The sequence below is a fragment of the Heteronotia binoei genome, chromosome 5 (assembly GCF_032191835.1).
Source record: "Heteronotia binoei isolate CCM8104 ecotype False Entrance Well chromosome 5, APGP_CSIRO_Hbin_v1, whole genome shotgun sequence".
Classification (NCBI taxonomy): Eukaryota; Metazoa; Chordata; class Lepidosauria; order Squamata; family Gekkonidae; genus Heteronotia; species Heteronotia binoei.
In genome coordinates this window covers 60,843,936-60,868,238 of record NC_083227.1, presented here as the reverse complement: position 1 = coordinate 60,868,238, position 24,303 = coordinate 60,843,936, and the positions used below count along the sequence as shown (strand labels likewise).

General features: G+C 41.3%; 1 protein-coding gene across 1 annotated transcript in view; it reads left to right on the top strand.

Annotated features, from left to right (window-relative positions):
• SHQ1 (SHQ1, H/ACA ribonucleoprotein assembly factor) overlaps positions 1 to 24,303 on the top strand; it is a 112,012-nt gene that overhangs the window by 13,981 nt on the left and 73,728 nt on the right. Inside the window, exon 7 of the mRNA XM_060239555.1 lies at positions 1,395 to 1,525. Within this exon, the coding sequence (XP_060095538.1) occupies positions 1,395 to 1,525 (131 nt within the window). The remainder of the gene's footprint in view (positions 1 to 1,394; positions 1,526 to 24,303) is intronic.

Sequence of the window (24,303 nt, the reverse complement as noted above, 5' to 3'; positions counted from 1 at the left end):
GCTTAAAGTGCGCAAAGAATCTTGAGTAGCTAATCTGGGAAAGACCTGAGTGAGACCTTGGAGAACTGTTGCTAGTTGGATTGACTGATGTTGCTGTTTTGCTGCAAAGGAACTTCAAGAACAGAATGGAGAGGGAAATTGCTGAATTACAAATTATTATGAAACTTGGAACAAACACCTCCCCAGGACTGAACACGGATATTGGTTTTTTTATTTCATTACATAATAATAATAATAATAATAATAATATTTTATTTCTATCCCGCCCTCCCCGCCGAAGCAGGCTCAGGGCGGCTCACAGCATAAAATACACATTACATCAGTTTACATTATAAAAACATGGTTAAAACAGTTATAAATTATTAAAATTAACATAACAATATGGCGTTATAAACATTAGATTTCGTAAACATCAGATAATAAAAACATTTCCAGCAGCATACCTAGCATAGTAAACCCACTTTCACTGAGTATAGCTATATATCCACAGTATTTCAATGTATTTCTCTTTTAGAATAGCGTATCAGAATAATATTTTTTTGTATTGACATACTCAAATAACGGATATTGGCTGTTTATCTCCTTACATATACTAACCTATCTTCCACTATATTTTAATGTATTTTTTTCTAATGGCAAACTAGAATGATGGTTATATGTGTGTTACATGGTTAAATTAAACCTCTGAGAAACTAATGCCCTCATTTTAAACCCAGAGCTAACATTACAACAGACTCTTATTTATTGCACTTCACACCTAATGACATAGACATCAATCTGCTATTCTGACTTATATTGCCTTCTTGTTGTTGCAGCCCAGTCAACACAAACTAACAGTCACTAACAAATTGTGATTCTTTTAATTTGCTAAAAAACATTTCCATGATTTTGCATACTAATTCACTGCCCACTTTCTCTGTATTTAGGACTGTTTACCATTCCATCCTATTGTCTAATGTAGTGTGCTTTTAGCACACGAAAGTTTACATTCCAAATAAAACTTTCTTGGTCTTAAAGGTGCAATTTGACTCTTGCTTTATTCTATGGCCCTAAAAGGCACTTATACGTAAGGGTATACAAGTTTACATTCATTTTCCTTTGTAGTTGAGCTTACTAAACAGCTATTTGAAGTGCGACGTCAGTCTCAGTTAACTCTGTTAATAGAGGAACCACGAAGAACCCCTTATTTTTCACATTTCTATATTTGGTTTGCTAAGTTGAAATTTGTACATTTTGTCCATGGTGAGAAACTTGAAGTCCAAATGTATATGAAGGCCATGGTTCTTGAGATGTGCAATGACTTGGCATTTGTTGATAAGCTTCCAATGAATGACAGCATTGACTGTGTCTCATAGTATGAAATTGTAATGGATGAATCTTTTATTTTCCCCCAGTGCTGACTTCTTTGAAGATGAAGCTATTTGCCATCTGTTGAAGTACAAGCCATGGTGGGTTAAAGCATATGCTAAAAAGATGGATTCTCAGAAACACAGTCCTCAAGATGAATTTAATCAAACTGCAGTCGGTAGGATTATGCTTTTAATTCTTGTATTATGCTTTTAATTCTTGTATTGCTTAGGATTATGCTTTAATTCTTGTATTGCTGCTGTTTTAAGTTGCTTGCTAATGGGCAGACTTCTTTGTGTGAGTCTTGTCACCTGTTTGCTGTTCTTTGTGGAAAATAGCACATGTGCAAGTGTAACCCTTTTTAATGGAGGGGGGAGTGCGTCAGATCAATAAATAATTGCACCCTTATGGCTTGACAAATGTGAAATTGCTTCAAAAGTATAGGGAAAAATCATTCAAAGTGTTAAATGGTTTTCAATATAACCAACATTTATCATAAACCTAACAACTTCACAATTAAAGATACAACTGAATAATAATGTCTATGAACATATCAACATTTGAGGAGACAGGATCTTTAGTGCCCTTCAGGAAGAACACTCAGAACAAAGGCAAACTTTAGCAAACAACATCCATTAACACAAGGAGAAAGAGAAGGTCTCAAATGTTAACCTAAAGAACTGAAGGGGTGCTTCTTCCCCATATGCTCTTCAGTGCTGCTCTGGAATCCTTTCTCTGGCTTGTGTCTGCAAAGACATTAGTGGTTTCCCTCAGTTAAGCTCTGGCTTCTTTCTCCTAGCTCTGGCCATCTTTCTCCTGCTGCAGGCCAAACTGACTCAGTCAGGGGGAAAGAGTTTTAACCATAACCTTAATCACAATTTAGCTTGAAAAACCCTTTCTTTATAACGACTCCTAAAGGGGAAATTCTAGGATGCAATTTCTCACTGTTTGTTGGGCCCATCACGTACCTCCAAAGAAATTAGCAGTTTCCGTCAATTAAGGTCTCCTGCTGCAGGCCAGACTGACTGAAGGAGTGGGGCTCTTTTAGCTAGTAATATGTGAGCAACTTTATCAACTGCCATTGCTCTGTGATCTTTTGCTCCCTAGGCCCCAATTACAAACTGTTGCATAAAAATAAAATGTTAAAATGAAAATGACATGGGTTACACAAGCTGCCTTTTGTGTCTCTTGAAGGAAGATGACTCGAGCAATTTCTTAAGCATTTCACTCCTACTTCAGATTCAGTTTGGTATCCAAAACTGTTGCCCCAACAGCCTTCGGTTCAAGAGAGGTAGTTGCAGTACAACCCTCTTGAACTCCTGGACTGCTTGGTGACTTTTGATTCCATCAGCTGTTAAACATTTATTTACTGCCTGTTTTACATGGACGTTGATGACAATGCATTCTGGTACTTCAGTTCCATCTGAGACTTTGTTCTGTAGCTCTGTAAGATTGAGCAAGCCTGGCAAAGCAAGCTGTGACACAGAAGGAAACAAGAGAGAGGGAGAAGAAAGCAGACTTGCTTGCGGGCCTGATAGGAACTCTCTGGGGGCCTGATGCATCCCCTGAGCCGCACATTTGACACTCCTAGTCAAATCACTTCCAGATTAGAGTACTGCAATATGCTTTACATGGGCAGCTTTTGAAGCATATTGGAAGTGTCAGTTGGATGATGAGCTGAGTGTAGCAGTGAAGCTGTTGAGTGGAATAACTTATTGGGAATACACCAGTTCTGAAAGAATATCACTGGCTTCCAGCTTTAGTTCAAACTGGACGCAAAAAAATCCCTTTAAAATCTTAAAATGGTATGGAATCAGGGTCCCTGAAGAACTGCTTGATTATTTATTTGATATATACAAATTTAAAAACAAAACAATAGTTTTATTTTACAAAATTGTTGTACGATATCGTTGTACAGAACAACAGCATATTAAGAACTTCACCTGCTCTGTTCGATCAGTAAAGCGGGCAACCACTAGAGCAGGCATTGATTAATTTTCTTCTGTGTGCCATCCCAAAAGTTTAGGCACCGGACTGATATTTTAGTATTCAGTATTTTGCATTTTAATTACGTTTTCTCACTATTGATATCACAAAACCCATTACTAAACACTTTGTGGTTTCTTGTAATTTTATTCAGACTATAATATGACAAAAGCCTTGTAGTCAATACTCCCTCTATGCTGTGGAGTCTTGTGAGCAAAAATTCTACTTCGTGAGCTACAGGCATTTAAGTTATGAGCTACTGCATAAATTAGCTTGGTCTGGGACCATTTTTCCTGATCCAAGGAAAAAATACGTGAGCTGGAGGTTAAAAAACTGTGAGCCAGCTCACACTAACTCAGAGGGAACACCGTTTATAGTGTGCTTATAGTATGCTTATAGTATGGGGGAGGAGGACCCTGACTGTTGTCATAATAAAAACCTCATAAAATCATTGCTGAAAATACAAGATGTTGCATTGAAATTTCTAGATTCCATGCCAGCTTTGTGCCTGGGTTTTGTGGAACACTGCACTAGAGACTGGGCCGGGTTGTTCATGTTAATCTCTCTCTGCAGAGCAGTCTCTCCACATTATTTTCCTGGTGCACCCTCCAGCAGTCCCTTTTAAACGGGAGAGGAAAGACTTCTGATTGTAAAATCCACATGGGATAAACAGCCAGATGAGTCTTGGACTGCTGTGGAGGGGGAGGGTAAAATTCTCTTCCTCCTCCCCCCATCAGCAGAGCTACTCTTGTGGAAGAGGGAGATGGGATGCAATTTGGTGCCCTTTCCCTCTTCACCAATATTGGCTGATTTGAGTTTGCTGTTGTGTTTAAAAACAGTTTCCCTTTGACAATGGAAATACTGTCTAATTCTGCCAGAAATCTTTGCAATAAGAGGAATTATTTAAAGCTGTGCTGTTTAAAGACGTTTCCGGACAACACTGACTTTTATTTGTAAACAATTTATGCTTTATTCCCATTGCCATTGCAGTAACTGGAAATCAGCAATATTTCATAGTGAGAAACTCCATTTTATATAAGAAATAGACTTGTACATTCAAGAATGTAAAGTTTGTATAGCAAGGCTTAGTGCTTAAAGTGGGTAATGGCTGTCTTGCATGGGTTCGCTAGAAGAAGAGCTGGTTTTGATACCCCATCTTTGTCTACCTCAGGGAGTCTCAAAGTAGCTTATGACTGTCTTCCTATCTTCTTCTCACAGCAGTCACCTTGTGAGGCAGGTGGGGCTGAGAAAGTTCTGAGAGAAAGGTAATTGGCCCAAGGCAGGCTTCAGATGGAGAAGGGGGGAATCAAGCCTGGCTCTCTAGATTAGAGTTGGCCACTCTTAACCACTACACCATTCTGGCTTTCATGGTATTTCTCTTGCTAGAGTGTTTCTTCTTGCATCAGTGGTGCGTGGTGATCTGGACAGAGGTGCTAGTTTGTGGGATGGTTGTACCCTCAGGAAGGAGTTTCTTGTGGCAGTCCAGTTCAAGGGGTATGTAGGGTCATAAATTTGATGCTTTTTTATATGGTGGAGACAAATGAGCTCTGAATCTCTCTAGACTGAAAATAGAACCTTTTAAAGCTTCTCCATATTTTCTTTGGAGCAATTCATTATCTTGCTTTGGTCTTTTTCCTACAATGATTTTTGTCCTCTCAAAGTGTCAACCGGTTTTTGGAGGAAAACCTCCTTCTTCCAGATTCCAATGACTAGGCCGAGACGTTGTTCAGAGAAACAGTTTTAATTTTCACTTTTGCAAAAGTGGAGAGGGAGATCAAGTTTGGATGGCTGCCTCCCTCTGGCTAATTCGTGGTCCAGCCTGGGTTTTTATCCTTTCCCGACGTCACAAAGTCCCTACCTTCCCCTGTGGCAAATAGCCAATCGAACGCAGGAGGTACAGTCTAACTTTTACGGCCGCTGACGCAGGCTATGACCACATCAAATACAAACATCCTATAACCATATAAGGTAAACATCCTTCAGCATCATCTTCCCTTTGTTTTATTTTATTAAATTCAAAGTTCTAAACCTAATATAACTCTACAACTAATACCTGCCCTAATGGCCTATTTGTTAAAATCATACTGATTTGGCTTACTAAGATTCTAAAAATGCCTTTGCTTAATACATTTTAAACTGAACCCATAAAGAATAGAAAGCAATTAAAACAAATCTTTAACTCTCCTTTCTACGTTGCTATGATACTTTCCAGAGGAAACGGCCTTACCACAACCCACAGACAAAGGCCGGAAATTATCAGCAGAGAGATAGGTACATAGTTTTAATAGGTCAGAGGAGCGATACTTTGCCGTCTCTGCTAGTTATTCATTTACCATGCTAAATATTGATTCTGCCTTGTTTCTTAGCAAGCCTTAAAGCGAATAAAAAGCATTTATATTTATCTAAGATTATATAGAGCTAAAATCTATAAAGAAGCAATAGGCAACATATGTTTAGTAAGCTATTAATAAACTTTTAAGAGGAAACGCTTAACCACAAGTCACAGGAAACTAGCATAAGCCAGATGCTCCTGTGTTTGTGGTTGGTTTTATAGGCCAGGTGTTATACTGGTGGTTTTTGTTTCATAGTTAATCTTCAAATGTCAGGAACAAAAGGTGGGGGCTCCTTGGCTCCTAGTAACTGGAACAAAGCTTTCATAGAAAATGCTTGCAATGGGGGGTTTCTTGTTGCCTCATTGAATGTATGCTTTATATAGAGAAACACAATTGAATAAATGAACATTATCATTATTAATTTCCTAACAATCCCCCCTTTTGTTTTATAAACTCTTCATTTATTCACATTTCCTTCCTTCCGCACTCAAGTGGATTTCCATTTTGCTAGGGGTCTGGTAGCCTTTTCTACAAGAAATCACACATTGTCATTAACCAATACTTAAGAAAACATCTCTGGGAATAATTCTGGCAACCATTGAACAGGTCTGCCCCTGGCCCAAGAGCTGCACCATTTCATTACTCCAGTCCTTGAGCCTGGAACTGATCCGATCATGGATTCCTTAGCTCAACTCGCTGGTTATTATTCAAGGGATTTCTTCTCCCGAGCGTAAAACAATCAGCTCCTGTGGGGCGTCTTGATTGCCTGTGGAATCCTGCTATTTCCGGTAAGCACGGACTCCAGAGGGAGTTGCCTGTGGAACCTCACTACTGCCGGTGAGTGAGGTCCAGAGGTTGGTGCTCAGTCCAGATCCGAGAAAAACTGCACCTGCAAAATTTATCTAGGAAACTTTGATTAAAACTACACAAATAAAACAGCACAAGTTCAAAACAAGTCAAGATAGCATATAATCTTTCATTTTAGAAACTGGGTTTTTCTTCTTTCAGGAGGCACGGCCTTTTGAACAAAACTCTGGACAATCTCGTCAGGCTAAAACTAGCTTTCTGATACAATTTTGTCACTCAACTCTCCCAGGGATCTTTCCACCTTCTACTAGGAGAGAAACACATTATTTTAAATACCAAACAGCAAACAAAGCAAAGTAAAGTTGCTTCAAAGAGGGTCCCCTCTTTGTGGCATCACATTGGAGTATTTGTAATTGGGACCTTCGAGGTTTAGCAGAGCAGAAGGCGTTACTTCTTCCCGGAGAGGCTTTTATGGACTCACATGTGGTTCGGGGTTGGTTCTTCTCCATGGTTGTTTTCCTCTGGGGTCTCCTCAATTACACTAAGTGAGACCTCGATTCCAGCCGTGTGGTTCCACATGTAGGGGTCGAGATCCCCTTCCGTAGCCACTTTCATGACTCTAGGTTCTCGACTCTCACACCAGTAGTTGTCACTCGCCCTTCCTCTTTGGCCTCTTCCTCTCCCTCGGACTTGGGGAGGGGCGTGTGGGCAGGCACGGATCCAATGGCCCCTTCCGTGGCAAAAGCTGCACTCGTCACGTGGTAATGGTGGCCGCCTAGCCCTACCTCGACCCCTCGAGGTCCTCTTCCTTCTTTGGAGGCTTTTCCAGGCTTCTTGAAACTCTAGGGCTTCATTCAACTTTCTAAACGTCTCGAACCGTTTCTTTCCCTTGATCTCGAGATTGTAGGTACCTTCGAAAGTGTTCTTCTCTCCGGGGTCGTATTCGGCTGGAACCACTGCTTCTTCGGCTCGCCCCCTACAACCAACTTCAGGGGACCAGCCTCCTTTTGGGTCCTTACTCCAGTCAAGGCATTCGTCACTCTGGGTCTCTGATAGTGAAGGGGATGATGCCATTCTCTCTTATATTTCCCGATTGTCTTGTCTAGTACCACTTTCAATAAACTGCACAAGAAGAAACTTATTTAGGCAAGTTAGTTGAGCCAAATCTGATGGCTGCAAAAATAGTGGCAGTGAAGGCTAGACCAAGAGACTGGTCATAAGATAAAGGAGGGGAACTGGCCAAGACGATGTTTTGACTTTCAATGGGGACAAATGCCGGGACCTCGGGGTTGAGCCGCCTCCTGCCAAACTCCAAAGGGGTCAATCCAAACATTTACACAGTCTCGACCCCCTTTTTCCCAAATTGGCAGGAGTCAGTCCACTCTCCTTGGCTGCCAGGCCCACTATAGGATCTACTATATTTCCCAGGTGAACACAGTGATAGCAGGAACCCTTCAGGGACTGTTCTAAGTACCAATGGCCTCCAAACCTTTCCCTTAATACTCGCTCTAATTCTACACTAAATTGATCTACGCTTCCGTAGAAGTTTATTGCAAAAATGAAAGGTAACTACCCTCAGAGCAACTTTGATTTCCCCATACACTTTCCATACCGTTAGGTAGCAGGGACCAAAGCAACTTCGCAATCCATATCTCAATATCTAATTCCCAGAGGCACCTCAACCAAAGGTGCCTTGTCCAAGAAATATTTATTCAGTGATGATACATCCGGCAATTATATACCCACTTAAACTACACGCCCATGTGCAAGTGCAAGTACTGCACGGTCGCCGGACCATCATGGCCTAAACAGGACAATTTTATTTTCAAACACAAAAGATAAACCCGCCCGCACTTCCCCTTTTCTGAGTGAAGGCAAATTTACCCAATTTCACAGACATATTTCACATCACCTAGAACAGTCTTTACATGGCCTTGCTGCTTTTAGCAATGTGAATCATTTGACTGTTCTGATCTTAATTTCTCCTTTTGCTTCCAGCACAGGCATCTGGCTGGCTACAAAGGAAGTTCTTTTCCAGAGAACATCTGGTACTACTCACTCCGGTGTCATCTAAATAGGCACACGCATTATCTCCTCGCACAAGAAACTGATCATCAAACTCTGTGCCATTTTGCCATTTCCACATTAGGCCTGTCTGTTTGGAGAGGCCAATCCAATGATGCACGGGGCGAGTCAGATTCACTAGAAAATGCATATCTTCCAGCGAATCAATCAGGGCCAACGTGGCATCAAATGTGGAACATTCAGCTTCACTACTATTCCAATCTTTTTCAATGTCAGACATATAATAACATTTCCCATGATACCCAATCCAGTATTGTGGACAGGCAGTTTTACCAAGAAAAGGGTGTGGCGAGCATGGCCGCGTTTCTTTGGCAGCCATTACAATGATAACAATTATAATTATAAACACAAAGGAGACAACTACAAATTTCTTCTTCCATAATACACTTCGGGATCCTACACTTCGGGATCTTACAGCTGGTGGACGCTGCTTGATATTCCCCATTCTTCCTCAGGAAGCACTTTAAAACATAAATGGGAACATTACACAAAAGAAATATCTTACATTATGTAAAACAGATTTTATGGTCCTGTCAATTGGAAGCCTCTCAGAGGGGATCGTATAGGGGTGGGGGAACCTGGTAACAATGGCAACCGGCCCCTTCAGATTCTTAGTGGTGGCCCTACCCAGGGAAGCGGTTCCACCGGGAATCCTCCTGGAATAGCAGTTCGATTCTTTATTCTCCAAACCAGTGGGGGGTCGTCCCCAATTTTCCTCAGGAAACACCACCGGGGGCGGCGGGGTCCCAAGTTTTCATCCAATCTCCCCAAGTTTTCATCCAATCTCCTATTTTGACCTTTTACCAACCAAGCGGTCGCCTCTCCTTGCTCCCCTTTCCACAGGGAAACAATGTAGGCATGGTGTCCAGGGGTGCGCCAACAAAGGGTCAGCAAACCTGGAGTGTGGACCCAGGGGGCAACCAACATTTTGAATCTCCGGCGAGGGCTCCAATGAGGCTGGTCCTCCCTCTGGAAGTCCGGTGGGGAATGCATACGGCTATATTGTCTTTATGGCAAACCGACAAAGCGACTAAAACAAGAAACAAACAAAAAAACAAAAAAAAATAAAGGAGAAAGAGGAGAACATGTGCGGGAGCCTAGGCAATCTCCCTGGAGAGTGGTCATGTACCCGAACTCTCCTATTATAAAAAGAAATCCCTGGAGAGTGGTCATGTACCCGAACTCTCCTATTATAAAAAGAAATCCCTGGAGAGTGGTCATGTACCCGAACTCTCCTATTATAAAAAGAACTCCCTGGAGAGTGGTCATGTACCCGAACTCTCCTATTATAATCAAGTTAACACACAAGACAACTAAAACTTAAAAATAAGGTAGGGTTCACATATACAGGATCCTATTCACTCACTCCTCTGCGGTCCCAGCCCACCATGTTAAAGCAGACGGGAAACGCAGTACTGACAAATCTATTATTGCTCGATATAGAATGTCATATATACATAAGGCACACCAGACAGGTTATATTAGCAAAAACGTCCTGATACAAATCCCTAAATTTTCAATACCAGAGGTCTAAAATTCTTTTACCAATATTTAGCAGCAATACAGTTATAACAGCAATATAATGATAGCAGCAGTACAATTAATTATGTCATCAAGGGCGTCCCCTCAGACTATAATTCTAGTATGGTTAACCTGACAAACAAAACAAATTAAACACACAATTTCCCTAAACCTTTTTTCGAATGCACCAAGTACCCTAATGTACTGGCTGCATGCGGAACCGACTAAGGTCCGCCGGCAGAAGGGACCAATTCCTTCCCTTCTCCATCGTCCAAGCACTGTTAGAAAGCCGCAGGCAGAAAGTAATTCTTTACCTTCCCTCATTTATTGGGACCTGCCTCAATGAATCCTCTGTTTCTTTGTCTAAATTTTAAATCCTCTTTTTTTTTTTCTTGTTTTTGGGGGTACAATTTTAAGTGTTGTATTTAATTTATTCATCTCTCTCTCCAACTTGCTGGAGGAGTACCTTCTGTGAATCCTCCTCTATGTCCCCCCGTCGCTGCTTTTTCCATTCCCTCCTCTCACCAGGCCTGTCTGACCCTTTTTCAGATCTCATCGTACCTGGCCGTGTGATAAGGAGGGGGAGCAGTGGGGATGACATAGAGTAGAGGATCAAGGGTGGATAGACATTCTGTCCTTTACGGGTGTAACTTTCATAGGTTTCTTCTTGTCTAATTGCCTTTAAATGGGGGGGGGGATATCAGTTCTCTTCCCTATGAAGTACACCCATAACAAATGTAAAGTGCCCCCTTGCCCACTGTAGGGCTGGGCTCCTGCTCCTGATGCAGGCAATATCTCTATCATACATCTGGCGGAGTTTCTCAGGAACCCCCACTGGGCTCCTGCTCCTTTGTCTCATACCCTGTAGAGACCCCATCCTAGTGGGAGGTCAGCCTTTCCAAAGGCTGCCTCCGGGAATTTCTGACCCTGGCCATTCCTTTCCAGTGATCTGGGCGTCCCCAACGAAATTCCCACCTACCTTGGTACCTGCCTTTTACCTTTGACGTCTTAGTTTCCATCCCATTCACACGCACACCATTCACACCAACAAACAAGCCTCAATACCCAAAACTAATTTTAATTTTCTCTACCCAATTTTATTTTCTACTCACCGGTTCCACACAGCAGACTCCTCCGGTGGGCTGTTTTCAGCTGAACGTCTCGTTGTGGGTTCTTGGGGAGCAGAGTGCCACGCCTCAAACAGTGAGTTGGCAGCCAAACTCGGCCGGGGATCCCTCCAAAATCACAGGAGAGGAGTGTTCGCCCTGCTCTCCAATGGACCAGAGGCCCAACCCCAAAAGGGGCCTATATTTATCCCACTTCTGACACCAGAAAATTGTCAACCGGTTTTTGGAGGAAAACCTCCTTCTTCCAGATTCCAATGACTAGGCCGAGACGTTGTTCAGAGAAACAGTTTTAATTTTCACTTTTGCAAAAGTGGAGAGGGAGATCAAGTTTGGATGGCTGCCTCCCTCTGGCTAATTCGTGGTCCAGCCTGGGTTTTTATCCTTTCCCGACGTCACAAAGTCCCTACCTTCCCCTGTGGCAAATAGCCAATCGAACGCAGGAGGTACAGTCTAACTTTTACGGCCGCTGACGCAGGCTATGACCACATCAAATACAAACATCCTATAACCATATAAGGTAAACATCCTTCAGCATCATCTTCCCTTTGTTTTATTTTATTAAATTCAAAGTTCTAAACCTAATATAACTCTACAACTAATACCTGCCCTAATGGCCTATTTGTTAAAATCATACTGATTTGGCTTACTAAGATTCTAAAAATGCCTTTGCTTAATACATTTTAAACTGAACCCATAAAGAATAGAAAGCAATTAAAACAAATCTTTAACTCTCCTTTCTACGTTGCTATGATACTTTCCAGAGGAAACGGCCTTACCACAACCCACAGACAAAGGCCGGAAATTATCAGCAGAGAGATAGGTACATAGTTTTAATAGGTCAGAGGAGCGATACTTTGCCGTCTCTGCTAGTTATTCATTTACCATGCTAAATATTGATTCTGCCTTGTTTCTTAGCAAGCCTTAAAGCGAATAAAAAGCATTTATATTTATCTAAGATTATATAGAGCTAAAATCTATAAAGAAGCAATAGGCAACATATGTTTAGTAAGCTATTAATAAACTTTTAAGAGGAAACGCTTAACCACAAGTCACAGGAAACTAGCATAAGCCAGATGCTCCTGTGTTTGTGGTTGGTTTTATAGGCCAGGTGTTATACTGGTGGTTTTTGTTTCATAGTTAATCTTCAAATGTCAGGAACAAAAGGTGGGGGCTCCTTGGCTCCTAGTAACTGGAACAAAGCTTTCATAGAAAATGCTTGCAATGGGGGGTTTCTTGTTGCCTCATTGAATGTATGCTTTATATAGAGAAACACAATTGAATAAATGAACATTATCATTATTAATTTCCTAACAAAAGCATGTGTGTTCCTCCTCCTTGAGTGTGTATACACTGCATGAATGAGCAGCTGCTTCAGTGACAGCTGATTAGCTGTCAGTATTTTATAGCATTTGGTAATAAATGCCAAGCACATCCTGAGCAAACTGCATGGCAGCAAGTCCCGCTGATTTCTGTAAAGCATAATTCCACATGATGAGGTGTCAGGCTGCGATCCAAAGAACTATTACTAGGAAATGAATTATGTTGACTTCAGCAGAAGTTTCAAAACAAGAGTAACATTAGGGTGTTGGCATTTGAGTTGAATGCAGATGGTGACCTCCCTCCCCCATCCCATCCCCTTGAATATTTAGTTAGTGATGCACCATAGTTGACAGCCTTCCTAAATTCCCTAAAAATAGCATGGCAGCAAATACAGTGATTTGTAGAAGTGAATGATATGATGATCCCTGATGCATCTAAATTATATCTACACAAATATGCACTAGTCAGTTGTCTCTTATTGGATCTCTGGCATTTTCCTTTCCCATGGACCTCTTAATGAACCTTTTAAAAGAATCTACAGTGTTTTTTCCTGAACTATCCTGTGTATGACTGAGGGCTTTGACCATTTTATCAGTTAAGTCTACAGCTGCTGGAATTCTCTTGTTTGATTCCCTTAAAGTGATAGGTCCTTTGCTCTGCCTAAGCAGTAGATGTGTATACCATGGTGATGCTGGGAAAGCAGTTTGTTTCCTGGTCTGTAGGTAGGTCTCACTGTCCATTGAGGAGAGAGCTGTGAAAGTTTACCACAAGGGGCCACATCAAGAGGACAGCAGATCAGAGTGTACTGTATTCTATCTCTGCCATACTACATCATAGTCACCAGAGGAAGGCAAAGCAGCAGCCTAAAAGTAAAGAAGTCCCTGACAGCTGCTTTCATAAAGATGGCAATGCCTTATTGGTGCAGAAATGTATCTTAGAATAAAATGTTTGTATGTCTACATAGGGCTGCCCATCCCCTGGTCAAGGAAACACATCAAGAATTTCCCTTGATTTTTGGGGGTCCAATCTGCCACCCACCAGCCCCTCCCACAATGACATTGTCAATGTGATGACATCACCCAGAAGTTATGTCATCACACCGGGGCACATTGCATGTTGACATTCCAACACAAGGGTGGCCAAACTGTGGCTCGGAAGCCACATGTGGCTCTTTCACACACATTGTGTGGTCCATGAAGCCCCCACCACCCAGTCAGCATGGAGAAGGCATTTCTCTCTTTAAATCACTTCTCCAAGCAAACCCATTGGAGAATGCATTAAAATTAAAGTTGCTTTCTTCAGCCTCTCCTTCCTCCCTTCCTTCCCTCTGTCTCACTTTCCTTCCCTCCATCTCTCCTTCCTTCCATCCTGTCTTGCAGCTCTCTGATGTTCATGTCTTGTGGCTCTGAAGCATCTAATGTTCATGTCTTGTGGCTCTCTAACAGCTGACAATTATTCTATGTGGCTCTTACGTTAAGCAAGTTTGGCCACCCCTGCTCTAGCATTTTGGTCAAAAACTTTATGGTAACCATAAGTTTTTGACCAAAATGCTGGAGCATAGATGCATGATGTGCCTGGCATGATGACATCACTTTCAGGTGATGTCATTAAGCTGTGCGTGCCTGGGAACATCTCAGAGCAGACCCAGGAGCCCCCTACTGAAAGCCAGGTAAGACTACTGCAGAGGTAGCCAAACTTGCTTAATGTAAGAGCCATAAGACATGAACATCAGGTGTTTGAGATCCACAAGTCAGGAAGGAAGGAAGGAAGGAAGGCAGGCAGGCAGGCAAAGAGATGGGGAGGGAGAGACGGAAAGAAAGCAACTTTAACTCTAAATGTATTTTCCAAGCCACCAGCTGGCTTGGCTTGGATAAGTGATTTAAAGAGAGAAATACCTTCTCCAAGCCATCTGCCAGGGTGGTGGGGGCTTTGAGAGCCACACAGTATGTGTGAAAGAACCACAGTTTGGCTACCCCTGTTCTACAGTATGTGCAGCATTATCTGTTGCTGCTTATTGTCTTACACTGTATTCATACTGTACATTTTAAGTAGGTAAAATGTTTTTTTAAAAAGTATTTCACTTGTTCCAAAGTAATTTAACTTATTTCAAAAGATCAAATATTTATGCTTCCCTAAATTTGATTTTTTTCCCATTAAGGGGGAAAAGGCAATGGAAAGAAGTATTGATGTGTTTCCTGAGTTTTTTTCTCCCTGTCCCCAGCCTTCGCACTTCCGTGTAAAGGCATTGCTACCATGTTTAAAGAACACTGATATTTACACTGTGAAATGAATAAGTGCAATGTATTAAGGTGAATAAATAAAATGTGCTAAGAGGAATAACATGAATATCCGGGCTGGACATTTAGTCCTACCTAAAGTGGCCAAAGTAATATAATTCAATATGTATACTAAATAGTAGAATACTAGAAGTCCGCTACAACGATAATCATTTCAAGCATCCAAAAAGAATTGCAAGTTACTCTGTTCGGTGGTGGTGGTGGTGGTGGTGGTGGTGAAAGCGAAAAATCAGGGAGCCAAGAAAAAAAATGCAAAAATAGTACACCTACTGGTTCCTTGAAGGCTCAAAAGGGGATCCAGGTTTCTAGCAACAAATAATCCAAAACAAGAAAAGAAACAGAACCTTAGTCCAAACTTTAAACTGTGCAGCTACCTACTCTATGATGTAGAGCATCTTCTGGCCCTGATTTCAGGGGAGGTGGCAGAGCTTCTAAACATTTTCTTTCTCTTGTTGGGAAGACTGATATTGGTGGAGCCTGACTGGAGAAGGAAACAGTTCCATCTACAATAAAAGAAGGGAGGTTTGCAGGTGAGGAGGAGTACTTTGGCCAGTAATCTTGGCTTGTCAGTGAAGTGGGTTTTGGGCAGCTAATTCAGGCTGCACACATTAGTGTTGTTCTGTACAATATGCAAAAGAAACCTGTGAAAGAAATATGGTCATTTTAAAGTAAAAGTTTATATGCAGGTTTTATTGCATGAATTGCGGGCTGTTAATTTTTGCAATCCACCTTAAGTCTTTTGTGATAACGAACATCTTGAATGTAGAAAATGAATGAACAAATTTGGATTCTCAGGATGTTTAGTCAATAATAACAAATGGAATAGAGGCTTACCTGTATATGGACATGGATCTTGCATATAGGGAATGCTAATATGGTTGGTTCATACTGTGACTGAAGTCATGCTGCTGAAATACTGGAGCTCTTTGGTGAGTAGTTCACCCAGCAGATACTAGGTGAGGTTTGTCTTTTGGATTGCTATTGCTATTTGGTTCCAGCTATTTGGTTCCATCCAGTGTGAATGGATGAGGAACAGTTATACGTCTGCTGATTTGCTAGCTTTTTGATGGTTAGAAGTCTTTTTTCTTTCAAAAACAGAAGAGAGAAGCAATATTGTTATGAGACTTTTACTACTTAAACATTTTGAAGTTGAGAATGAACAAGCAATTTTTCTGTTCCTGACACCAAAATGTGGGGGTGTTAAATGGGCTCACAAGACTTGTGGTACATACATCTTTGTGTACAGTAGAAAAAGATGAATTATCGAGAAGTCTTAGTGTCCCTGAAATCAAGTTATGAATTGTACCTTTAAGACTACTTGGGCAATGGAGTAAGTTGCCCCAGCAAGTCATTGAACCTTGTTTCATGGAAACTTTAAAGAAGAAACTGGATAAGCTGGAGATACTTAAGACCTCTTCCTGCAGTTGAAAAAGAGGCATTAAAAGATTTTTAGATGCCCTATGTTTCTTAGAACAATGATCTTCATAAAGTTAAAACCTGCAGAAGATATTCTTAAAATGCGAAAAGCTGTTTTAGTAGGGTCCTTTAAAGGTATCTCCTTTTCCCCTGTAAGATTATAACATCTTTAAATTACATTAAACTAAAACTACTATTTACTTATTTTATAGTAAGGTGAATATTTTACTGTATTCAGGGGCAGATTTAGATGAAGAGAGGCCCTAGCTACTCCACTTGTGAGGCCCCTCCCAATCCCCCACCCAAACGACTAGAAGAAAATGGAAAAGTGTTATAAACAAAACTGAGTGAAACCAAGAATGATGACAAGTATTTAAAATTCTACAGTTCAGTTTCTCCTCTAAAGGACATAGTGATATGTCATATGTTAACATAGGACATATGTTAAATATCATAGTGATTGAAAAAATGCATAAATGTTAAAATTAACACTGAAAAACTTTTGCAGTAACTGAACTTTGTAAACCTTTTGTGAAATAAGCATTATTTTTTAGGAAAATGAAGTTGTAATGTTATTCTTAAAAAAAAAAACAACCCTTGACTGAGTAGCCGGTTTGTGTCTCATGAGCCCCACTTTGCCTTCCCACCTCTTTGGTGGGCTTCTGTCACTCTTCAGTAGCTGCCACCATTCACTTTCTTCCCTATGCCTTTCTTGAGGGGAAGTGAGACCCTCTGACTGACTCCTGGGATTTGGAGATAAAACCCCTTAACTTTGGGTTTCTCCTGGAGGGTTGGCACCTGCACATTTTTGGGCTTTTTCCCCTTCCAAGACCCTTTTTAAGGCATTGGTAGTAGGCAGGGCAAGGGAAACTCCATGGTCAGAGCACCAGACTGGGGTTTTAAACAAAGATTTTATTGACTATTTACATGTAACAGGATTTTAAACACAAAAAGGCACTTTAAATCAAACACAGAAGGAAAAACATCACCAGGCACAAATAAAATAAGACAAAACACAGTTCCTCTGTCCCTGAACTGATCCCTACACTTATTTTCCCTTGGGTGAGGTTCAGTTATCAACCTGCAGCCTGGCCTTCTGCCTTCTACAGGTAATTCTGGATCCCTCCAAGGATCCCTTCCCACTGCTGCCTTCCCTGATTCCCAAGGCCTCTCTCTGCCTTTGGGCAATCTGCAGCAAGAGCTTCCTGGCCTCTCTGAGGGTTGCAGGACGACTCCCCCCTCCCAGGCTGGCTGGAGCACTTATATCTTCTGACTCCACCCCCTGGCTTTCCCACACTTTTTGGCCATAGAGGCATCTGGGATTTGTAGCCCTACCCTGGAGTTTTGCCCCACTTCCCAGGGTGGGTGGCCATTTTAACTAAACTAAACAACCTAAATTAAGCAAACACAAGATGGAGTCTATTCTGTTACATCCAACAAGACAACCCTATAGCACAACACCATTTTCCAATCTAAACATTTTCATAAGTTTATAAACTCCCAAAATTGCCAAAAGGATTCTAAATAATTTTCTCCAAGACACATGCAATTAGGCTTGAAAATGATGTAAAAACATAGGTTAATAATTAACTATAATTTCTCATCTAATAATTCCAGCAGCAGCAAACACCAGGCTCCCATCCAACGATCAATACTAGCCATTTAAAAGTGCCAACTGCCAAAAATATTATATAAAATAAATATGTAAAACTTTGATTAGATTCTGCAATGGCTTTAGAACAATTAATCTACTATTAATGTATGAAGCAGTATTGTTTGGATTTATTGGCATGACAATTGACACTATCCATATTTCTTTTCATATCCAAGAAGTTCTAAGAAAAGGATTGCAAGTGCATGCTGCAGACACCAACAGGGCTCTATGAAGTGTGAAAGATAGACTTCCCTGTCTGGGAGGGATGAGGCCAGTGCCAGTCACATGTGCTTGCTCCGTTCAAGCCAAGGAGGAGGGAAGGAATGGAAGGGACTTGGGAGAGCTTGCTTGCATGGTCTATCTGCCCCAGCCAGCCCGCCATTTGCACTCTCCCACTGATTAAAGTGCAGCATGTGCCACTACTGACCTGACCCTTGAGCTGGGGAAGGCTGTGCAGCTGGTTGTTGACTCTGGGCTGCTGGCTCTGGAGTCCTGGAGTCTGTACTCTGAATAGTGGCACCAGGGACCTAGAAGGGGCAGGAGCAGGAGTTGTCAGTCCAACCCCTGCACAGTCTCATCAGGGCTGGCCTTAAGGCAATTGGAGCAAATTGGGCCCCATAGGCCGCTCTTAAGGGGGCCCCTGCACCAGGGCAATCTAGATGGATTTTATTTATATCTCTGAGATTCTGCAGACTTTGGCTTTGAACTGGGGCCTCACAAAAATTTTTCCAGTTGGGCCCCAGAGTTTCAAATTGGGCCCCGAGTCTCATAGTTGCTGGACCCAAGTTGCCCTGCCCTCACATAAAGTCTTGAGTTTGCAATTTTGGGAGAGGGGATACTGCCCGCTGTGGGGGGGCAGGGCTGTGGAGGTCCCCTAGATTTAGAGGCCCTAGGCTGCAGCCTACTTAGCCTTTACATAAATCCGGCACTGACTGTATTAATACTGAGACTTGCTGTCCCACAAGGGGTTACAAATCTAACTGTTGCTTGTAATATGATAGAATAGATGACAATTCACATGACTGTGAAGTTTAAAACAAATTGTTGTGGAATGCCCTTTGTGGCATGGATTTACCAGCTATAGGTTGTTTAAATGTACTTGTTTGAATGTTTCCAGAGAGGACTACAAGATATGACTACCCAAGGGATAGTCCATCTCTTCTGTAGCTTTTTGATCTATCTTTAACTTTGCACATTGTATATTCAATTAATTTCAATGGGACTTTTCAAAGATATTTCAGAAACTGACACAGAGGTTTTTCCCTTTCTCTGATGGGTCTTCTAGAACTGCTTCCACTAATTACTACAGAAGATATTCCCAGACAGGTGTTGAGGGATATGTTTGTATTAAGTAATTGAGACCCAGTTCCTGTGTTACTGTTGCGCTGTAAAAGCTACCAAAGTAAAATGCTTCTGCTTTCGATGTTGCAATAATAATATATGGATGTCTTTATTGTATGGTTACCATAGCATGTGAGCATTACCTGTCAAGTCATCCAAGTCTTTTCTGATCTGTACTATGTTCAGATCCTTCCTTTGACTTCACTGTGATGCATAGTCATCCTCTGAGCCTAAGAGGTATATCTGAATCTGCCTTTGATATGGCACACATAAAATATGAAATGCAGAGAGTCTACTGGAGATACTTTGCAGCTGACAGTATTAGAATAAAAGTACTTAAAAATTGCAGAGCTAGTGTCAAATAAAAATAAAATAGCAATCTTAACTTACAAATAATTTTGAGGATCTAACATTTGCTTAAAAATTATCTTCAGTTAAGAGCGAGAACTGCCAAAAAAAACCCATCAGCCCAAATGTATGACTACAGATTTTTGTTTCTCTCTTTCACTATTATTTCTAAATTTTTAGAGCAGAGAGACAAGTCTCATCTCAGTTTTTTATTTTAGCTTTTGTGTGATGAATCTTCGCTGTTCAGGACTTTTTGTCTGTGCTTTTTAGTCTCCTGTTCACCCTCAGCTTACTTCACCAGGTTGTTGAAAAGCAATTTATCCTTAGAAAGGCATTAGAAATACTAGTATAACACAGATACCATCATTGTTGGCTTTCTGTCCAAGTGTCCTTCCAGCAGAGGGCATTTCATTCCTTTAGCTGACAGCCCAAATGGCCCTCCATGGTTCCATTGTATAATGCAAGTCAAACAAATTCTTCAAATAAGCCTAACTAATTACCTAGCCTTTCCCATGGGAGAGGAGGACTTTGCAAAGAATTTCTCTTCTGCTCTTGAAGCCATGGCCTCTACGGGCTCCAGATGAAAGAGTTTAGGTTTTGTAACAGTCACGTTCAGCTTAGTTTACATTTCACTTTTATTTGGCTTCAGAATGCTGAATTCTAAGTTTTAGGTGACAAGCAGTCTTCAGAATCATGAGCAGGCACATGCATTTAATGTATCATTTACATGCTCTAGGGTAATTTATTTTGTTTCCAGTAATCTATCATGCTTACCAGCGATCAGTCTCCAGTTTCCTTTTATAGGAGAAGAAAAATTATACTTAGACTTTTTTAAAAGGGCCAATCTTTCCCTAGGCTTCGGAGTGCCGAAATAAAACATTTACAAGTCTCACTTTCATTAGGTCCTTGAATTTAATTAAATGATCGCAATCATACAGTCCTGCATACCAGTCATGATAATATCTGTGCAGGCAACAATAGGCAAAGAAATTTCTGAGATGCCCCCAAAAAGTCATAACAGCTGGAATACCGTGATCTGAACCAGGTTGCCATCTTGTGCCTGTGAATGCTCTTTTTCATCGTAGCAAAGGGAGGGTTTGGTCTGTAACAAAGAAGGTTAGAGCTCCAGATTTGCATCCTCCCCCCCCCCCAAATATTCCTTTGTTGAACCACAGCAATGAAATTGGTGATAATTGCTGTTCCATACAGTGTTCCATACAATCTAAAGGGGGTGTTTCTCCCTGCTATCCATACTAATGGGGTTTCGTGAAGTATATGTGTTTGTTTTTAATATGCTTTCTTATATTAGATGGAGTAAGTCTTGGTATATCCCCAAATTTCTTGTGTGCCAAATATCTGAAAACTGGATTATAGCATCTCTGGAAACAGAACTGACACCCAAGCAAATACTTCAGTAGTTAAGTAGATCTTTCTGTTCTGAAAAAATGTGAGCTTTGCTGGTATAGAAACCTACAAAGGCATGATAGGCAGTGCCAGTAGCTTACTGGGCTGTCAGAAAAGCCTAGGAAGCAGGTAATGTCTGTGACCAAATCAGCAATGAAGACCTGTGAGCAAACTTCTTAGCAAAGAAGTTGGGAAACTGCAGCATTGAAACAACCTCAGACTACCGGAGGGGGGGGGGGGCGGTTTTGTTAGGGTGCTCTAGTGCCACTTTCTTTAAGGGTAAAAGTGCTTTGAAATCCAAAATCCAGTTTTGTGGATTCTTGGAGATGCTGGGAATATCACCAAGTCAGCAATTGGTAGATGATCTTTCTTTTCCAGGGTTAGTTTTATAACTAAATGATCTCAAGCTGCTGCTGAGACCCATGTTTGCAGCAGAATTAAGTGATTTGCTTCACTTGTAAGTGACTTGGATTGAACAGAAGAAAATTGTCATGACTGCTGGTAGCTTCAGGAAAGAAATTAGAAGTTCAGTTAATGCAGGACCAAGTGTCAAGCTTTTGTTTTGCTTTTGTTTTTGTTTTGGTGTGCATGGGGGAAATCATGCATCAGCAGCAAAAAGTTAGAGCTTAGTAAGGAAGCAAGAGGAGGAAGAATAAACTCTTTGTAAGGATAGGTAGATCACAGAAGTAGCTGTATAGTATGAGAGTTGCATTATTCAGCTCATCAGTTTTAAAAGGAACAAGCAAGATCAGCAATGACTTTATAGGACATACTGCTGGTCTCCTTTGCCTGTATAAAACTCATACAAGCCCTTCAGTATCTTAAGGAAAAATTGCATCCTAGCGCCAATGTTCCCTCTAAGCTGTGGAGTCTTGTGAGCAGAAATTCTACTTTGTGAGCTACTAGAATTAAAGTTGTGAGCTATAAGCGCTAATGTTGTGAGCTACTGCATAAATTAGTTTGCTCTGGGGCCATTTTTCATGATCTAAGACAAAGATGTGTGAGCCAGAAGCTAAAAAACTGTGAGCTAGCTCACACTAACTCAGCTTAGAGGGAACACTGCCTGGCACCAAATGCTGCTGCCTAATCACTGAGTCTGAGCAAAAATCACATATAAATCAGAGGAGGTGTATTGGCTGATGTTAGTTTCTTGCAAACAATTAAAAGTCATGTCTGAGCCTTGAAATATTTAGAACAGTTAAATGTTTTGCAGTCAAAGAAGCAAAAATAATTGCAGTGATAAATTGTAGTCTTTCTCTGTGAAAATGCTATAAGAAAAAAGGGTGTGGGTGTTGTCGGATATATTGAGGAGTAGAACCAATCGATATTTCATAATAGTAGACAGCTACAAATATCTGTGTCTTGGTGATGTGGGGTGGGGGAGTCTTGAAGGGATGTTGTAAGCATCTACATCAGGGGTGACCAACGGAAGCTCTCCAGATGTTTTTTGCCTACAACTCCCATCAGCCCCAGCCAGCATGGCCAATGGCTGGGGCTGATGGGAGTTGAAGGCAAAAAACATCTGGAGAGCTACTGTTGGCCACCCCTGATCTACATTAATTACCTCCCAAAGCCCAGGCCTCAGGGTTTGATCGCAGACCTTGTTTGCCAAACTCTAATGAATGGACTCGATAAAAGGTACCTTGGTTCCACTTGATTGTCAGTCTGGTATGTCTCAAACATTACACAAAAGTATAATATGCATAGCTGGAATCATGTACGGTATTTAAAAATTTCACCTTTTGCAGGAAGAATAGGCAGATATGATACTTTTTAAATGTCGCTTGGGATTGTAACTTTTTCATGTACTAATTCAGTTGTGATAAAACCTTTCAGATATTTCAGGCTTCTGTTTAACAGTTTATTTTAATGCAGTGACCTGCATAGCTGCAGCTGTGGAAATGTTTGTATCATTTTCTTGTGAAAGGCTCAAAGTCTGAATACTTGATTTGCAGTAAATATATAACCTCTGTTTTTTTTCCAAATTAAATGCTGCCTAAACTGCTGAATGTAAAAAGATGAGGCAACGAGAACAAAGGGGCAAAAAAGGAAGAACATGGGGGATACAGGAGGTTCAGTATGTACAGGCAACCAGGGCCGATGTACCCACTAGTCAAACTTAGGCCATCACCTATAGTGTGCCGGCCCTCGAGGGGCACTGAATTGGGTGCCCCCACCTTACTTGCCCCCCATCGCCTGCCAGCTGCCCTCACAGCTGCCTTTCAGAACAAGCCTGGACTCCCTGTTTCACATGTGAAAGGACTCTGTCCTGCAACTTGAAGTACACATCCCTCCAATGAAAAGTATTGCACTCAGAGAATAAGAACTTACTGATGGACCCTGGCCCAAGAGAGATCTGGCTGTCCTGAGCTAGGGCCAGGGCTTTTTTGGCCCTAGCCTTCGCCTGGTGGAATGCTCTTCCAGAGAATATTTGTGTCCTGCAGGATTTACTCCTTTTTCACAAGGCATGTGAGGCATTGATGTTTCACCAGGCATTTGGTTGAGGACAGCCACAGGACAATGTACAATCTGGCATTCTCACACTCTCCTCCACCTCAGGCATTCTCACCCTCTCCTCCACCTCAGGAGGTTCAGGAACTGTAACTTTTTGCTATCTTGTAATGGGAACTGCTTTTATCTGCACTTGGTTTTAGTGGTTTTTAACTTAATTCATGTACTCTGGGTGGGTGGATGGATGGAAGATAGATAGATAGATAGATAGATAGATAGATAGATAGATAGATAGATAGATAGATAGATAGATAGATAGATAGATAGATAGATAGATATTGTTGTAAATCTCCCTGAGCCCTGTTTGCAGGAGAGGGCGGCCAATAAATAAAATAATGGACTCTTGTTCAATATGATATGAACTCATCTGTTAAGTGCTTTAAGACTTTTAACAGCAATGTGGAACTGGGAAACCTAAAGTTTCAATTTTTCTTCCTCCTTCTAGGTTTAGTAAGGAGGGGGAGATTGCAGAGAGATTATGGGGAAATATGCAACCCTTTGGCCAAATCTTCTCTACTCCAATGTCTTCCTCCAATGTTCTGTATTTTGGAGGAAGGCAGAAGGTTAGGAATTAATATCTGCCATTTACCTTTTCTTTTGCCCTGCAGTAAAAGATGGCTTAATGCAGAAATGGAGTGAAACGTCCTTTCTATATATTTCATGCTCTCCTAGTTCAAAGACCATATAGTTATGATACTTCTTTTGGCTGCTTAGTTCTCTGTGGAAATGAGCAAGTACTACTGTGAAGCCAAGTACCTAATTCTGAATTCAACATGGGAGAAGACTTTGGGAGCTTTAAAGCAGAG